At 35.3% G+C, this 18,481-nt stretch overlaps 1 protein-coding gene across 3 annotated transcripts in view; it reads left to right on the top strand.

Annotated features, from left to right (window-relative positions):
* The window catches only part of LOC149774198 (uncharacterized), a 53,355-nt gene extending 35,533 nt beyond the window's left edge, over positions 1-17,822 (top strand). For all 3 annotated transcript variants that reach the window (XM_089945625.1, XM_089945627.1, XM_089945626.1), the window contains exons 5-8: positions 1,517-1,546; positions 11,309-11,419; positions 12,573-13,105; positions 15,521-17,822. In XM_089945625.1, the coding sequence (XP_089801751.1) occupies positions 1,517-1,546; positions 11,309-11,419; positions 12,573-13,105; positions 15,521-15,616 (770 nt within the window). In that variant the 3' untranslated portion in view covers positions 15,617-17,822. The remainder of the gene's footprint in view (positions 1-1,516; positions 1,547-11,308; positions 11,420-12,572; positions 13,106-15,520) is intronic.
* The last annotated feature ends 659 nt before the right edge of the window (positions 17,823-18,481 follow it).

Below are 18,481 nucleotides of genomic sequence, written 5' to 3'. Positions count from 1 at the left end.
ATGCTGTCCACATGAAAGAGACATACGATAACTTAAGGCAGCTACTGAATTCCATTGAGTATAACAAGTACAGCTGGCACCTCTGTGGTGATTTGAAGGTAGTTGCCCTTTTAATGGGACTGCAGCAAGGATATACAAAATACATGTGTTTCTTATGCGAGTGGGATAGCCGAGCAAGGGAAATGCACTACATGAGGAAGGAATGGACTCACAGGCAGAATGTAGCCATTGGAGAGAAGAATATCCAACACCCAGCTCTGGTTGAGGCTCAGAAAATCTTGCTACCACCCCTTCACATCAAACTAGGTTTGATGAAGAACTTCGTGAAAGCCATTGACCGGACTTTGCCAGCATTCCGATACCTGCATGAAAAATTCCCTCGACTCAGCGAAGCAAAGATTAAAGAGGGAGTTTTTGTGGGTCCTCAGATTCGAGAGCTTTTCAAAGATGACCGGTTCAACAACTTGCTGGAAGGTGACGCGAAACAAGCATGGAATGCTTTTCGCCTAGTTTCTACAAACTTCCTCGGAAATGTTAGGGCAGAAAACTATAAGGAACTAGTAGAAGACATGTTGATGAAGTATAAGAAACTTGGCTGCAATATGTCTCTAAAGATTCACTTCCTTCATTTCCATTTGGATTTCTTTCCTAGCAACTGTGGTATTGTTAGTGATGAACACGGCGAACGTTTTCATCAAGATATCGCAACAATGGAACAAAGATACCAGGGAAAATGGTCCACTACAATGCTGGCTGACTACTGCTGGACACTCCTCAGAGATGCTCCCGAACAGCTGTACAAGAGACAGGCGAAGAAATCTAAGATGTAGTCAATGACTTGATTTTTTATAGGTAGGCTATTACAGTTGACCTTTTACTATTGGAATGCATTTCGGTATGTAAACATTAATTTCTTGCAGATTACAAAAAAACTAGAGCCAATTTTGCAATTTGACTGTCATATTCGTGTTCAGCACATAAAAATTGATAAGAATTGACTAATTTTATTTCAGTAACATGACTTTTGTAAAAATTTGTTGTCCAGTGTAATTTTTCATGCGCCACAAAATACCTATCTTTCGATTTTGTCCCATGTATCAGATAATGCCAAACGGAGGTGAGATCAATACTGGATAGTTTAAGAACTTTCTCTGATGTGGTCAACTTACGACTATTCGTACTACTTCGAATGCATATGACAAAATACCATGTGGGCACTGCTTTATCTTTCTACCTTACATTTCCTTTGCTCATGGAAAATGTTCTTAGCAAACGAAATTGAAACATCCAACAACACTACCACACGTGCTGTTATGTAAACTGAATAGAATTTCTTGCATGAAGATGAAACTGGTATTTCATAGTGATACTGCGTTAAAAATGACACATTACTGCAAAACTTATGGAAAGTTCCTGTTAAGAGTAGTTCCATAGCACGACAGTTGTTACTAGTGGCCAAGTATTACAATATCGATAAAACGAAACGAACTTGATTCATTCAGTCTTTTAATTACAGGGGACGAACGTAGAAAGGAAGAGATGAGAAGTAAGTTTGTATATTAGTTCGAGAAATGTAGTCGATTTTTCTTTAATCAAAAATCTTCAATACATTATTTACTTTTACAATTTTTAACCTTGGTCACATCTAAACAACCTTAATTACATTTTTCGAACTTTACCTTTACTTTACACCATATAGATCATGTTGCGCTGTAGTAACGTACAACGTAATATGCATACATACATACATACATACATACATACATACATACATACATACATAAGCAGCACAAGGGGTCAACCGACCTAAAGGCTGCCAGACATGGGTGAGAAATAGACGCAAAAAAATTCATGGAACCGTTGAAATGATCAACTCATGATAATACAAACTGTATGTGACACGCCGTGATGTTTTTATGTGCTTTAAAATGTGAATATATTTGTTACCAAAAAGTGACAACTAATCATAGTTATGTGTTACTGAATAATAAACAAGATTTTTATTTTTTGATTAAGATGGGTCAACCGACCAAAGGGTGGTCAGACTAGGTGCAAATAACGTAAAAGAAAATATCTAAAGTGCGGGGGTCAACCAATCTGAGGACGCCAGACATGGGTGAAAAAAAAAACATTACTCAAAAGAAATGCATGGAACCGTTGAAATGACCAACGCTTGATAATGCAAACTATGTGTGACACCTCGTGATGTGTTTTATGTGCTATAAAATGTGAATATATTTGTTACCAAAAAATTAACGACCAGTCATAGTTATGTGTTACTGAATAATAACAAGATTTTTATTTTTTGATTGAGAGGGGTCAACCGACTAAAGGATGGTCAAATTAGGTGAAAATAACGTTAAACAAAATATCCAAAGTCCAGGAGGCCAACCGACCCAAGCGTGGCCAGACATGGGTGCAAATTACGAAAAAATTTATACAAGGCCGTTTCAGTAACCAATCGTTGTAAGAAAAACTTGTTACTGCCCCGTTGTGCAATTTCGTGGTTTCGTTGTTGTTATCTCCCGAATCAGACAAGGTTAATTTTTAGTCACCGGATGTGCAAACCATAGCTAACAAATGAATTATCGATGCCTTAACGTCAGCTCAAACACAACAATGACGCCAAGAAATCAAAATCTGGCGTTCGACTTCATCTTTCTGCTAATGCAACCAGCGACACAACAAAAACCGGTAGTATATTTCCTTTTCTAGCGGTGTTACCCATTTTATTATCAGCAGCGGCTCCAGCTGTTGCAAACGTAGCTGCACTTGGTGCTGTTGGAACTACTGTCTGCATGGCACTAAAACAAGCAACAAGACACGGAGTGTGCCGACACGGCATTAAGACCTCAAAAAAGGACGCGGTCTATGGTTACCAGAAACGCGGTATGGTAAAGGTCTCAGCCTGCCGGGGACGCTTCGTTAAATCTTCCCATGTAAAATTTTGATTTACCTGATGCTGATCGGCGAATAAACCAAATACTTCAGAGGTGTTTTATGCGTGAACAATTACCTGAAAAACCAAACCATGCTGAAACCGCTATTATTAATCTCGATGGACGTTATTGTCCAGGATTTCATTGAGCTGCATACGCGGTTGACCAACTTGGAGTTGTTAATTTTGATTCGTATGGATTGGCACCACCAATATAATTTTTACAGTATATCAGTATTACCAACACAGACAATAACGAATCCACCAATATGCGGTCCAGAAGTACTAGATGTACTTTGTGTCTTGTCAAGGTCTGTAACGCCGCCTCATAAAGTTGTGCATGAATATATCACACGTCGTTTTAAACAGGTTAATAGTTTATAATGTTAGATATTTACGGGAGATCTGCTAGCGGCAAGACCCAGGGTGACACTGACTTATCCAAAATATGCAACATGAGATAAACTCGCTGATGTTGACACAAATGAGGTTGTTGTTTTTAAGGATTAGCAAGGACGGTTAAAGGCAATCAATATCAAGCTGACAGTAATTATTCTGCGAATTCCGGGGGCGACCGAAAATAACTTAATGTTGTTTACTAAAACCATTAAACTTAAAAACTCGGAGGAATCAATTATAACATTCATAGGAGAGATTACTGGAGTATTAGAATAATTGGAGATATAGTGGACGGCGATCTCAGCAAGAGCAGAAATGCAATTACTAATGTGAGAGAACCAAAATCAGTCGATGACATGGCAACAAAATAAATACGTGGACAACAACAACGCCACGATCAAAACTGAGATCAGAATTGGCTTTGCTAAATCAGGTGATGCAATGAGTGGCTATCTCAACATGAGAGTAAATAGCTTTGCTAAATTGAGAGAACCAGCATCAAACGATGACTTTGCAACGAAGAAATACGTGGAGAGCAGCAACGTCCAGATAATGATCTTGTTAACGTCAAACAATGACGGATTGACCACATTCAGATTTGAATATAATAATCATGTAACCGCGTTTACAAGTTTTCCTAGAAACATAAATAGAACCATGGATAATTTATTTGGAAATCCAACGGTCTTCAAAATTAAGTTCGCTGACATTCGTACACAACTTGCTGATCTAGTCAAAGCTAAAACAACCCTCCAAGTTATTTATAATGAGTTCAATATTATCAACTCAAGAATCAATTCGATAAACACTGAACTTGATAACATCAAAAGCGATTGATGTAATTCGCACGAATCCTATCATCAACATCATATACACAGTGACTGCTGGATCAGCAACAGATATACTGCTAATATTACCGGGATGTATAAATTCTCCTTGTTTAACGCCGCTAAGTTTAAGATATATATACAAGATACCCATGTCGTTATTCCAAAGACAGATTTTTCAAAACCGTCTCTAGCAATACCAATGAAACACTTATGATGGAACCAGAAGACCGAACCCTAACCATAATGACATATTGGTGATGTAATTCGTCGAGATAACGCCTCATTTGGTAACTTAGTATATGTCAGTATGAACCCCATACAATCCTTTCGGTATAATCAAGCATATGCGTTCAGCGAAGAACGTGATACTGCCTGTGGCTAGAATCGGTGTCTCTGTAGTTGTCAGTGGTGATGGTATACTCAATATCATCAAGAAAAAATATATATATGCACAAGTAGAAAATTGCACGTGCACACAGAAATAACCTACCCGGGGTTAAACGATGGTGTAATATCGGACAATTAATTTCTGCAACAGGGATATTTATTATCGATATCACAAGAATGTACACAAACAAATGGCAGCGGCAACGATGCCAGCGACAAAGTTGCCAAAACCACTTTTGAAATCAGCCGTATAGATATAATTCAACAGGTCCTCAACGTGGATTTCTCCGTACAGGTAACTGCTGAAACACCCAGTTACCACCAGAACGCTAACAAGAGTCACACGCTCTGAGGAACGTAGCTCCTCTACGTCTGTTACATTCACCACATGTCAGAGAGACATTTTCCCGTGTATAGCCGAAATGTACGTCATTAAGAAAATATTGCCACAACATTATTGTTTTACATCAGGCACAGTGATTATTTCCTCGCTTTTTCAGTGTCATGACCAATTCCACATCCAGATCAAACTGGTGCTGTTTTTTACCATCTAGCGCATAACCAGCTAATGTGTTCTTCACCACGTTGATAATTCCTGTTGATGCTGTTGTTTTTAAAGTCGAACACGCTGTTGGCACCATCGACACGTAGACAACCCTGCGTAACTGAGATATGTTTTTTACTCTAGACACAGCCAGATAAACTAAGTTTGACCATTCGATGTGATCATCATCAATCCAGATATTTGTATCTGATAGTGCTAATCACTAAGACAAATGAATTGTCATTTCTTGTCCCAGAGTATATCACGATGGGTTTAGTGACAGCTCCTGTTGTACAGCCTCTACTGGAACCTCGACGATATCATTAAGAACTAGTTTTTGTCCGTGCCCGTTCAGAAATGTCAACGAGGATATTTTGCCGGTGTGTATATGCAGGGCGGTAAAATATCTAGACTTGCTGAATGGGAAGATCAAATAATTTACGCTGAAGAGAGTCGCGTACAATTTTCCTGAATACAATTATTACATCAGTAGGGCTCCATGAATTCCAGAAATCTTACATTGATATCTCAGGAATTTCAGTACGCATGCTTTCACATTGAATTTGATTTGGTTGTAGTCTGATTAACGAGTATAAATGTCGTAATGTTTCATCATGTGATCGATGGTCAAAGAACATTTCTTCGTAGTAACCAACGTAGTTGCTTAACCAGCCATGTGGGGATTATCCCGATAATGGCAGAGGATCGACACCATAATTATTGCCGTGTTTTCTCGTTAGTTAAGCAAGAAATATTTTTAAATTATCCTTAGACACCGTACATATTTCGTCCATAATAATTATTCTCTGGATACATTGTTGACCCGTTCCTTTGGGTGTCAGTGCGTCAAAACACCATCTGAAAAATCTGTGATACGTGAATGCATTGACACCACAATGTTCCATGTCTCGGGAAGGTTGGTGAGTTGGCATCAACACAATCATATCTGAATTTCTCAATAATTCTATCGCCCAGAACCATCATGACCATTCAGACAGACCATGCTATGTCTTATGACTGAATCATTTATTGACGGTGACGATGACATTTGTGATAAACTATCCCTGCTGCGGTAGATGTATGATAATTTAACGACGGATGACTCGAGATAATTGCGTATTTGTCCATTTATTACTCTCCACAAACTTAAATTAGTATCCGCTGTTTCCTTAAAAATAAATGGCTCACTGAGATTCATTTCTGATTTATCAATATAAAAAGAATCCGTGGCGATTCTAACAACATCATTGGGAAATCTATTGATCATCGATAATATGTTTATTGACAAGTATGCCAGCATACACGATCACAAAAGAGTAAACTGAGGAGAATTGCCGTCGCAGTAGCTAATTATCTTACCAATAATTGTTTCATTTCATGTTATTGCATTTCTCCGTGAGATCAATACGCCTTTTGCCTCTGTGTCCCTGCAAACAAAATCTAATTCTGCTGGAACCATGATTAATCCTGTACAACGATGTAATGTTGCTGTTGTGAGTTTGCCAATAATTATTCTACAAATATATTTGTCATCTTGTGGTAACCAAACTTATTGTTGTTTATATGAAATTATCGCAGAGTTTACAGTCAACGATGTGAGAATCTTAGCATCGAGCATATATCGTAATAGCACTTTTATGGCCCAACGACGCTGACCTCTTGCGCAACAGTCGTTGAGATTGACGTTGGTATCCAGTTTACTAAAATGACGGCGAACCAAGTTGGTATTGCAACATGAACGTTTGCTGAAAACTTGAAATATTCACTCTCGGCAAATACAGTAAGATCGATATTTGTTTGTGACCCGTTTATTGCAACTAGTGTCATTTCGTGTGTTGGATATCCGAATCGCTCAAAATATGACTGACAGTCACCTAGTCCAAGAAAAGCCGCCTGATTAGCACGGACATTTTCAAAACATCATGTCAGATAGACTAAATGTTGTGTTCCAGAGACCACCATGGCCTACTTCAGCACAAGATTGTGATATATCGCTGTGAAATTCCTTTGGTGTTTGACTCTCTCTATTTTTTGTTGGGCTATATGAGCAACAACAGGAGACGCTGTAAAACAGCTAGCATGTAAATCATTGTTGTCGCCGTCATATTTTACAGCAATCTGTTTCATAGCACGTTAGAGGGATTCAAAGAACTTCAGACGGCAAATGAAACTGATCAAATGATTCGTTGTCGAAGATACTTATGAAAGTTTCTTCTACGCCGCTACTGAAAAGTAACCAGACCATTACAGGGTCGTTTGTACTTATGTTGTGAATTTATTCCAAAATATTTCCGTTGTATAATCTTATTGTTCTTTCTTGTGGAAAGTTTATCAAAGACTGTCCACCCATGGGAGTTATGAGTAATTAATTATATTGGAGCACTTTTGCTACGATAATTGCCAGAGTGGTTATTGTTTTTACCACAATCGGAATCTTCAACGTTTTTTCAAGTGTGGCAACATCCTTTCCTTAGCTCTGTTAATAAAAGAGTGTCCACAGTTTTTTTTCCTTTTTTGTTCGTGATTCTGTAAGTCCGTTTCCTCCTTTTGAGTCTACAAAATGTTCTCTTACACGTTGATCAACACAATTTAACAATCCTGTTTTTATCGGGGCAAGATCTTCTATGTTTGGTTCATTTAGGTAATAGATTGTATAAATAACAGCTGTCGCAGAATAAGAGTTCCTATAGTATGTATTGTCAATTCCGATATTTTTCCTGGCGCTGTATCTTTTTCCAGGATGACTATTGATGCTGATGTTGATTTATTTACCGGATCCAATTCATCACGTATGATCCACTGTGATCCATTTGGTGTATGATGCTTTGTCACAAATTGTATCCTGAAGACAATACTTCTTGTTGTCTTGTAGATTTTGTATTATTTTATGAGCAATATGTTGACACCATCTATTTTAAACGTCGGCCAAACATGAGCAGCACCATCGTTGTAAAACTTATTCATTGCTGTTTTTATTATTTCATATAATTGTAGTTGAAACGGTTTTTGTTTTCTATCATCGTTCATTCGGTCAAAATCAAATATTTATGTTTACGGCTCAATCTTTGATAACCTTATAAACTCATCTTGTGTTGTTTCTAGTGATCTGATGTAATTTTGTATGAGATTTAAATCTGTTTTTGATTTTTGAAATGTGGTTTCCTTACCAGTGAGATTTTGATATAGTCGCTCTATGGCTCTAGCTGCGTCCCATCGTCCCATGCTATATAATTACTTTTCCTTAAATTAAATTTTTTTTATTAAACAATATCAATATTATATAAATGACTCAAAAAACCCACTTGTTGATGGTTAATAGTTGGATCAATGACATAATATGCCAAAATTGCGATGGTAACTATTGCGATATTCTCTCACATTGTGTTCGACAAGCAAGTACTGGACGAAAACCATGTTTGGTTTGTTGAGTCCGAGTCAATGATAAGACACAAATATGTGTAAATTGTGGCGAAAAAAGTACAGATGACTTAAGATATATTTTGATGCAACAAATGCTGATGATCATATAAAAATTAAAAATCAGCTAGATTATATCCAGAGATTCATTCATGAATCAATTAGCCAAATTAGAGACTCAGTTGAGCAAGTTAATAAAGACTCCATTGACTAAGACAGTGATGAATCAATTAACCTCAGTTGACAAAGTAATTGATGAATAAGATGACGACGATTTTAGGAAACAGCCACTATTTACCAACTACGACCCAAACAGAGCAGGAGTTATACGACATTGCAAAAACAAAAAACAAACTCTCGGAAAGATCAACAAACATGGATATCTCATGATCCGTATTGCGATTCATGGAACAAAGTTATTACTCAAATAGATTAGTGTACGAGTGTTTTATCTGTATAATCGAGGATTGTTTATTTGTTGACCATACAAATTATGTTAAAACCGATTAATGTAGAGGAAAATATCCAAGCCATAACACAAAGAGAGAACTGTAAGCGGGGGAAAAACAGCAAACTTGGTAAAACACAAAAATTATAACAACTAGTTAAATCAGTAAATCTTGATACTGGTGAAATAATTGAATTTAAATATATGTCAACTGCAAGAAAATATTCTGATATTAATCTAGGATCAATTCAGTATGCCGATAATGGAATAACTACCTCCGTTACATCAAAACAACTTAAGAAGAAACAAAGATCTTATTTATCATTTAGTAAACACCTCCATGTTAAAGATCTATTGTCAATACTAGTTATTTGTTTGCCTGTGATTTAGTCATTCGGCGACTAAAAAATTAGCCTTGTCTGGTTCCATGAAATATTACAACAGGAATAATAGCAAATTTTTCTTTCAACGATTGATTACTGAAACAAGGCCTTGTATATTTTTTTAGCGAAATTTTCACCCACGTCTGGCTTGGTTTTGGCCGGTAAGCCCCCCTGGACTTTGGATAATTTTGTTCACGTTATTTTAACCAATGTCTGGCGGCCTCCCTTACTATGTCATGATTTGTTCATATTGTCTCTAAAAGAAATCAAATAAAAATATTAATTTTACAGCACATAAAAAATCAGGACTTGTCAAATATAGTTTATATTACCATGCATTGGTGATTCCATCGATTCCATGTATTTTATTTACGTCATTTTATTCACCCATGTGTGGCCGTTCTTATGTCTGTTGACGCCCTTAAATTTTGATATTTTTTACGTTATTTTCACCTAGTCTGACCACCCTTTGGTCGGTTGATCTCTCTAAATAAAAAAAATAAAAAATATTACCTTTAATAGCACATAAAAACAAGCATCACAGCGTGTCACATATAGTTTATATTACCATGCGTTGGACATTGCAACGGTTCCATGCAATTTTTGCATTATTCTTTTCACCCATTTCTGGCACCCTTAGGTCGGTTGACAAACTATGCTGCTAAATACATACATACATAAATAAATACATACATACAATTATACGTACGTACATTTGATGTTCTGTGATAGATTTTCTTTCTCCAGATGTATCCTTCCGCCTATTGTCTTTCTACCAATTGTGCTTCTTACACGGTTCGTTCCATATGACACAATTCACTATAGGCCGGTCTAAATTTGTAAGCCATTATCAAAGGCTTGTAAATAGTTGACTGTATATCCTGACGGGTTAGTCAGTTGCATCATTATCACAAATGCATGGAGATCATATACCTTCTCTAAAGATAGGTGTTAATATTTGAGTGTAAATTATAAGAATCAACGAATGTTAGTTGGAAATGGGGGCTTGTTTGTCGTTCACCGATCAATAAGATAAATATCGTCTTAGCATGTTGTTGTCAGACCCATCCAATATAATCTTTCAACATAACTGATCTGCCACTTATGGCTTATAATTAGAGAACCTAGAAATATAAAATAAGTTTGTATTGATATGTACTACATATTGCTTTAAGTTATCCTTGCGTATTGTTTGTACACACTGTTGTGAGTATAGTAGAATAATAAACGTATTGATATTTGATATTTTGTTCAGATGGCATAATAATTAGCTGTCTTGGTTCAATATGCCTTGGTATTCAAAACTTGTATATCTGTGATAACTTAATTATCCATATGTATCAATATACCTATGACGTTAACCGAAAAATATAATGTTTTAAACAAAAGTTTAAACGCTGCGGAGTGTGATCGCTTTTGTTTTGTTTTTTTGCTAATAACCACAATGTCTTATAGAGTAGTTGGTATATTCGCCCGCTTAAACGAAAACTCGCAAGATCTTGTTCAGTTTAGCGTTGCTTGAAGAAATCTGGGCATAGTACTAAGAATGTGAAAACGGACTATTAACTAAGTAAAGTTATTAAACGTAGCTGACAGATATTGCCAGGAAAGTAATACAAGTGCTTAATCGAAATATGCCTCAATAGTATGGTTTTGCATCAGGTATATTATTTCTCGTTTAGTTATAAGCAAATGCGGAATACAAAACGTATATACGTAGCTACCTACCTACCCACCTACCTACGTAAATACGTACGTACGTACCTACCTGCATACATACATACATACGTACATATCATACATACATGCATGCATGCATGAACACTTTCACATACAGAGTAAAATATGCAGGGAGAAAGATGCTTATGAATACTTAATTCCCACAACTCCTCATTATCAACAAATTTGTGATTATATTTAGCTGATGGGCATATAAAACGACTTATTGTCTGATTTTATTAGGTCTTTTCATCGCTATGATCGGTATTGGATTAGCTGGATTTGCTGTGTTGCTCACAGTCATCGGATTTTTGTTGGCCATACAGTCGCGTAAAAATACTTCTAATAAAACAGGTATGACGTTATCTTAAATAATACATGTCCGTCTACTAGGTTTAATAAGTATGCTTACAATTTTGATTGATCGATTCTAACCATGGCAAAGCCATTTATGGAAGCCCTACAGTACAATATTTTGTTAGTATTAAATATCGAATGAGTCGATCCGACAACAGCAAACATATCTCTTAGTACATACACTTTGCTCTCAATCCGTTTAGCAAATACAAGCACTAATAATTTTAATTCAATGTATTACTGAAATTATTGAATCTTAACGGAGTAAAATTTAATTATTATCCCCCTCTGTATGAAAGTGTGAGCGTATATTAATCCTTGCTTTCATTCAAATAGACCACCTGAAACATATGAAATTTACATCCTCATCTGTAGAAACTCATATATACATATCACTGTGCTTTCGCTATTTTCATCAGAATTATTCACTCTTAAGACATGGAATTTGATATAGTGTATGATAGAAACTTGCGATCACAGCTAGTCTAATTCTAATGGATCGCCTGAAATTGTATGCATAGTATGGCCAATATCGACTAATTACAAGCCTCACACAACCATTCCTAGAGTTATATTCTACTTTTGTTTTGCAGCTAAATGGATTGTAAGATAGAACTTTGTGAACCCAACTGATCCCGATTGGGTGGGTGGGTAGAAGGGATGTAGATCGATATTAAATTAGGTCCATGTTAAAACTCTTTACTCTGCCGTTACTGTTGTAAGTTTATGCCCTTTAATACTTACAGCTGGATACAATATGTGACAGAATTTGTAAACGATTTTAGTGGATTGCTGTTAGACTTAATAAATAGTATGGTCCTTATCAGAAGACATTCATGTTGGCCATTTTGTACTCACACTATTATCAGAGACAGACCATTTTGTATAATATATACTAGCTACCATCATGGGGCATGACTGGGAGATGTGGAATCATATTTACGTGAGCTAGCTGCACACAATTCCTCGAGTTTGACGACAATTATTCCGTAGCTTCCGTTATACAAATAACACTGACTTGCATATACACAGATTAATACAGTTATCAAAGTCGTAAATTTCTCAAAGCCCTGTATTTTATATTAAATTTTAACGTCTTCGTTGAATTTAATAATAATCATTTTCTCGCCAATATATCCATTGCAAACAGATTCCCGAATATTGACTCAACCAGTGGCGAATCCTCCAATACCCACAAATGAACAACTGTCACAATGGATTTCCAGGATAGAGAATGGACCCTTACCACACCCAAACACACATGAAACTACACCCAGAATACTTTACAAACAAATGGATTCAAGTCATAAAAGAAAATCTAGGAGTTTGCATACTATCTGGAACTCAGCACAAGACTCCTTTTACCCACTAAGGAGTGGCTTATCTTTACACTTATTGCACTCCCCTTCAAATATAATAGGTAAGAGGCATATGGATGGTACACAAGAATCTGATGCCATAAAGATGAGACGCTTTTCTAACTTTGAAGAAAATTTGCCCGGCGACATAAGCAGGAGTGAAAATGGAATCGGACTGGAAGTTCTGTATGCAAAAGTTCGAAAAGACAAGAAAATTAATAGCGATGAAAGTTTTGTTGGCGCCAAATCTGAAAGGCTAAATAACCTTCGACGTGAATGTTTTGAGGAAATGTCCCAGGAAAACCTGTACAATACTATTGACGAGGTCACATTTTACGACTCTCTCTCTCTCTCTCTCTCTCTCTCTCTCTCTCTCTCTCTCATAAGTGGAGTAGTATTCTTTCAAGAAAAAGTTCAAACCGATTATGATGATGAAGGGCACGTGGCAAGGCAGAATGTTATGCCCTTGGATTCGCATTGTCATTATCAATGAAGTAATTGATATTTTAACCACAATCCGTGTCCTTGACCGACTGTAGCAAATGATACGCTTATTTCGAATCTTTCAAAACTAGCCATGGATCACTTACTGAAGACAGGTTTTCAGTACTCTGTAAAGCTGAGATTCAGATACAATTCCAAAAAAATAATATTATTGTTTTTAATGAAAGCTCATCTGACTGCAAGCGAATAAATATGCATAGATTCTTGGGATATGCAGCTGTTCTAGAAACATACTAATTTAGACATTTTAGCATTAATGCATCTAAATACAAACCAAATGATACTAGAGTTAACGAGACTAAATATACACGTTTAAGATCTCTGTTACGTTTTATTGATATTTTGGTTAATGAGTACAGTTTTACTCCAGTCTCAAAGAATAACTCGCACACAACTACTGCATTACCTCGCTAATTGTATGGCTGCGAAATCTGATGTACGCACCGATGCAAGAATTATACAGATATTTACGAAATGATATTCATTGAGTTTATTGGGTGCTTTATCCATTCACGCCTACGGGATATAAATTAATTGTTTTTTCTGTAGCAGCTATACAGATTGTTTGTAGTCTACCATACAAAACACGTATTTTACTTCGCTATTTCAACTATCCGAACTCAAGAGTCAATATAAAACAAAATAGTTTTATTCCTGATATTTATAGACAAATACTAAATATTGATCTAAATGAGGATTTTTTGGTGCATTTGTCATACATCAAGATCAATTCCCGGTCAGGTATAAACTGACTGGAAACGTGTAAGTAACTACAAAGTCTATACACCATATGAAAATGCTTTGAAATGTATACAAATACGCCTCAATTAATAGATATCAGTAGCCATTGCATAACTGAAGTTTGATTCGATCTGTAATATGGGAAGTAGCTAGACAATTTCAAGCTTCTCTTGAATAATATGGAGCTGTTGCCAGTATCACAATTAAAATGGTTTCGTCTGCGGATGTGATTGTTTGTACTCAGCGTCAAAAGTTTTGAATTTCTGTAGTTGATCATTTCGTAGGTGCATGCATTTTCTTTACACCAGACCTAGACAGGCTTAGGTGCCATATTATTGGTTAAATTCAGTGTGCATGTTTACTTTTATATAGATATTTGGTCCAATATTTATTTTGATAATAATCTTTCGGGAACGATATCCCAAGAGTTACTATTTCTTATCAGCAATGATCAAATTATGCATTTTTATCTTTTTCTCACAACCATTGAATACATGTTGAAAATGTGCATAAGAAATGTTTGACTGTGGCCATTCTGATATCTAATGTGTTTTGCTACTCCTGTTATTTATGTGAAAAGTATGCTTAGTGCGAATTCATATAGTTCTGTGTACTTCTATCCGCTAGTTCATATTACATCTTCACTATTTCAAAAAATGAAGTTACTATTAAGTCATATTTACCGAACGGTATAAATGTTTTCCCATATTTCCATGCTAGATATGCAGAGTTCACTCAGCACAGATATTTAGTAGTAGCAGTCGTATACTGTGCTTAATATTTATAACATTTTATATTCTTTATAATTTATATTTCCTTTCAGATGTTTATTCTTTTTTATTTGGCTGATTGCACTCTGCGTCATACGGAATCAATAAATCAATAAATAAATCAATTCATCAATCATTCGATCAATCAATCAGTCAACAAACCAACCAATTAACCATCCAATCAATCAGTCTCTCCTCTCTTTTCTCTCAATGTAGTCGCCGAAATTATTTATTCAGAATCAAAACATTATATATATATATATATATATATATATATAGATATATATATATATATATATATATATATATATATATATATATATATATATATATATATATATATATATAATGTATCGATTCTAAATATATATAGGCATATAGGCAGTGTAGGAAACAATTTTATGTTCATTTATTGCAATGCAATTATAATTTCCCCATATATTTCTTTAATAAAAATTGCAATTCGATGTAAAGTAATGTTCACAATATGCATGTCCCAATACCGAATTAATACTGGATACCTGGCAAGTGTTTATATACGATAATCACTTAGGTCACTTCTCAACGAACCAAAGAGTCACACAACAATTATTCAGAACGGTCTACTTTATTTGTTTGCACCCATTACCATCGGATCTTATATGTTTACTCATCACATATTTTTTTTGTATTTTCCCAAATAGTACAATCCAAAGGAATTAACAAAAATAGTTTTTTCTTGACAGTCGGTATTGTCCGTCTACAGTGACGCAAGAGTCAATAAAACAAATGAAAATTCAAATGTAGAGCAGAGGAATACCAGGCACGGAGAATCCGATTAAGATTATGAAGAACTGCCTCTCCTATACGCAACACATTTAGCCTCTGTTTTCAAGGAACAAACCAGACCATGAGATCAACAAGCCATCATTGATTGTCAAGCAACAGACCTTGATCACCATTGTACAGGAGAAGGTTCTAAGATTCGAAGATCACAATAGGCGGCTTTACCTCCCAAGTATCAATATCACCATATATTATAAAATAGAACATTTGTCAACTACCAGATGGAGGCAATGTCTTAACAAGATTATCTTTCATTATGAATGACAAGAACAAAAACATGATGGACCTATAAATGGTATACTTAGGTATTTTATTGAATTATGAATTAGAAAACTAGAAACAAAAGGTATATATTTCCATATAGCACACACAGTGTGGGCTTTGTGTTAATTTCACATGTGTAAGTTGCACTGTTGCAAATTACTAATGCATATATAATATCACAACTGTAACCTACTTTTGTCATGGGTCCCCGGGTTGCCGAGTGGTCTAAAGTGCGCACTTTTACCGATCACTGACATCTCACCTTAGTCTGGGTGGGTTCAAGTATCTGGCTCGCCAGTATAAGTATTTGAGAAACCTTGCCAGTAGTTTTCTTGTGGATCGATGGTTCTCACCGGGGTTTCCTCGGCCGCCATATATAGTCTATCTTGTGCCGAAAAATGGTGTTAAAACAAAAATAATAACAACAACATTTTTTTTCTGTGACTTGCGCTCTATGTAATTTTGGTAATGGTATTCAGATAGCAACTGACATTTAGACATAATTATATTGTATACCGTAAAAGGACTTAAGTGTTGCGAATGTACAATGAAGCTGTAGTCTAGTAAATTATAATTACATGACTCAAAGAACAAAATGTTGAAGTTATTTTATCTAAAATGATTGGGAATATTCCCTGCTCAATTTTGTATAAGACGGAAAATAATCCATCGATGAAATAAATTAATATTGGTACTCAAAATAAATATACAAAGCTATTAAACAAAATTTGATGGAACATATTTTCAAAAGAACAATGCAGGTGTTTACTCACGTAAAGCAGACAATCAAATTTTCAAAAGTGTTTTTCTTTTATTTCTCTAGCGGTGTATATAAATTATATTTTTCAAATTTTGTTTCATATTTTTTTTCTAATATTCATATATTGATATATAATTAAAAGTTAACACATTTGTTGAGAGGTCGATAATATTTGCCTCTGTACATACACATCAATTAACATTGTATTTCAAAAAATGGTAGATATATCTTTAACGTACCTGTCGAAGTTTCCAAGATTTTGGGGGGCGTGTTGTTTTGTTGTGTTTTTTTTTTTTTCACGCAAATTAGGAAACATACTTTTGCAGACGACTTTAAACCTGATGTTATTTTTCTACAACTGAATTGATGAGAAAGACTAATAGCCTAAAGTTCTCAATAAGCCTCTCTTACAATAAACAGGATTGGAGCAACTTACTATAAATATATTTCATTATAAGTGAACTTTTTTGTGTTTAAAGTTCATATCCTTGTATCTCTCTTTCCGTCATATAAATGCTTTCCGTTGAAAAGAATGTACATTATTCCATTGTATTAACGCATGAATTTCGTTGGAAAAATGTTACATTTACCGATAAGACTGTATTTACAACATCATTATTTTATAACTGTCTTATACGTTTTTCACCGCACCGGTATCATCTATATCACCTGATATCTAAACTGATAAATACAGGATCAAAACTCCAGCCTTGACAAAATCCGGCGTATTAATATGATCATTTGTCGCAAAATAATTACCGTGCATTAATTGTTGAAGTACCCGTAAATCAAATTGGCATGAAATAGGAAACTTTTGGCTAAAAATGTCAGTTATCTTGAGATGGAGGAAAGTAGGTGCAACTAAACTATGAGAATACTGATTTCTAACTTTTTTCCTAATAATAGTTGAAACTATTTCTTCATTTGTTTTACACATGACAGAAGATTATAGTTTAGATTTCATGCAGTGTTTAGTTCCGTGAGGAAATAATTGTTTTCCATATAACAATGGATGATATTTTTGAAAGATTTCATGATTCATTCCTTGTTGATTTTCTTTCAAGAAGCAGTATTGTCAGTTTTGACCTACTTTGTTTACATATTGTACATTTTAAATGATACTGTCATTGTCATTGTTTTTATCATAATGTATAATAAACAATCCATATGTATTTATATTTTATTGTTTGTGTGTGGTCACTATCATTCTGCCCTATTTAATTACACGATAATGTTTTATCGACTCTTCAAGAAATCGAAAAATAAAGATGAAGAATTCAAACAAATATAAAAACATACCCATAATATCCACTCATTCTAAATCCCATGTACCCACATTCGTTCGCATATGTCTTATTTTGATATTTACGGTAAACGTATACAGTGGCTCCTCTCTACAATACCTTCTGTGGACAGACCACATTTAGGACTCAACTGAACCATTCTAGCAATATTTCAATCTCTATTGATGTAACCACCTAATAATTGTTGTGTCAGAGAGAGAGAGAGAGATACTGGTTGATGGATTGATGTGTGTGTGCTAGTTCCATTAGCCCTGTTCGTCTAATGTGTTTCATTGGTCATTACAATTATCTCAGTTTGTTCTGACACCAAGTAACCTACTTGAATGGCTGTGCTGGTAAAGTACCAAACCAAACCAAACCGATAGGTGGACAATATTTCTATATACATATCTTGCAATCTATCTATGAATCTAAATATCCATCTTGAAAACGATCTATCTGCCTCTTCTTTTTCTGTTCACTCCCTGATTCAGTCATTCCTACGTATAACCTATTCAACTACATTACTACCCATATCTCTGTCAGTATGTCTG

The sequence above is a fragment of the Sinohyriopsis cumingii genome, unplaced genomic scaffold (assembly GCF_028554795.1).
Source record: "Sinohyriopsis cumingii isolate HCF-2022 unplaced genomic scaffold, ASM2855479v2 utg000379l, whole genome shotgun sequence".
Lineage (NCBI taxonomy): Eukaryota > Metazoa > Mollusca > Bivalvia > Unionida > Unionidae > Sinohyriopsis > Sinohyriopsis cumingii.
Note: the sequence above shows the minus strand (reverse complement) of the source record. Positions and strands in the feature narration are given on the sequence as shown.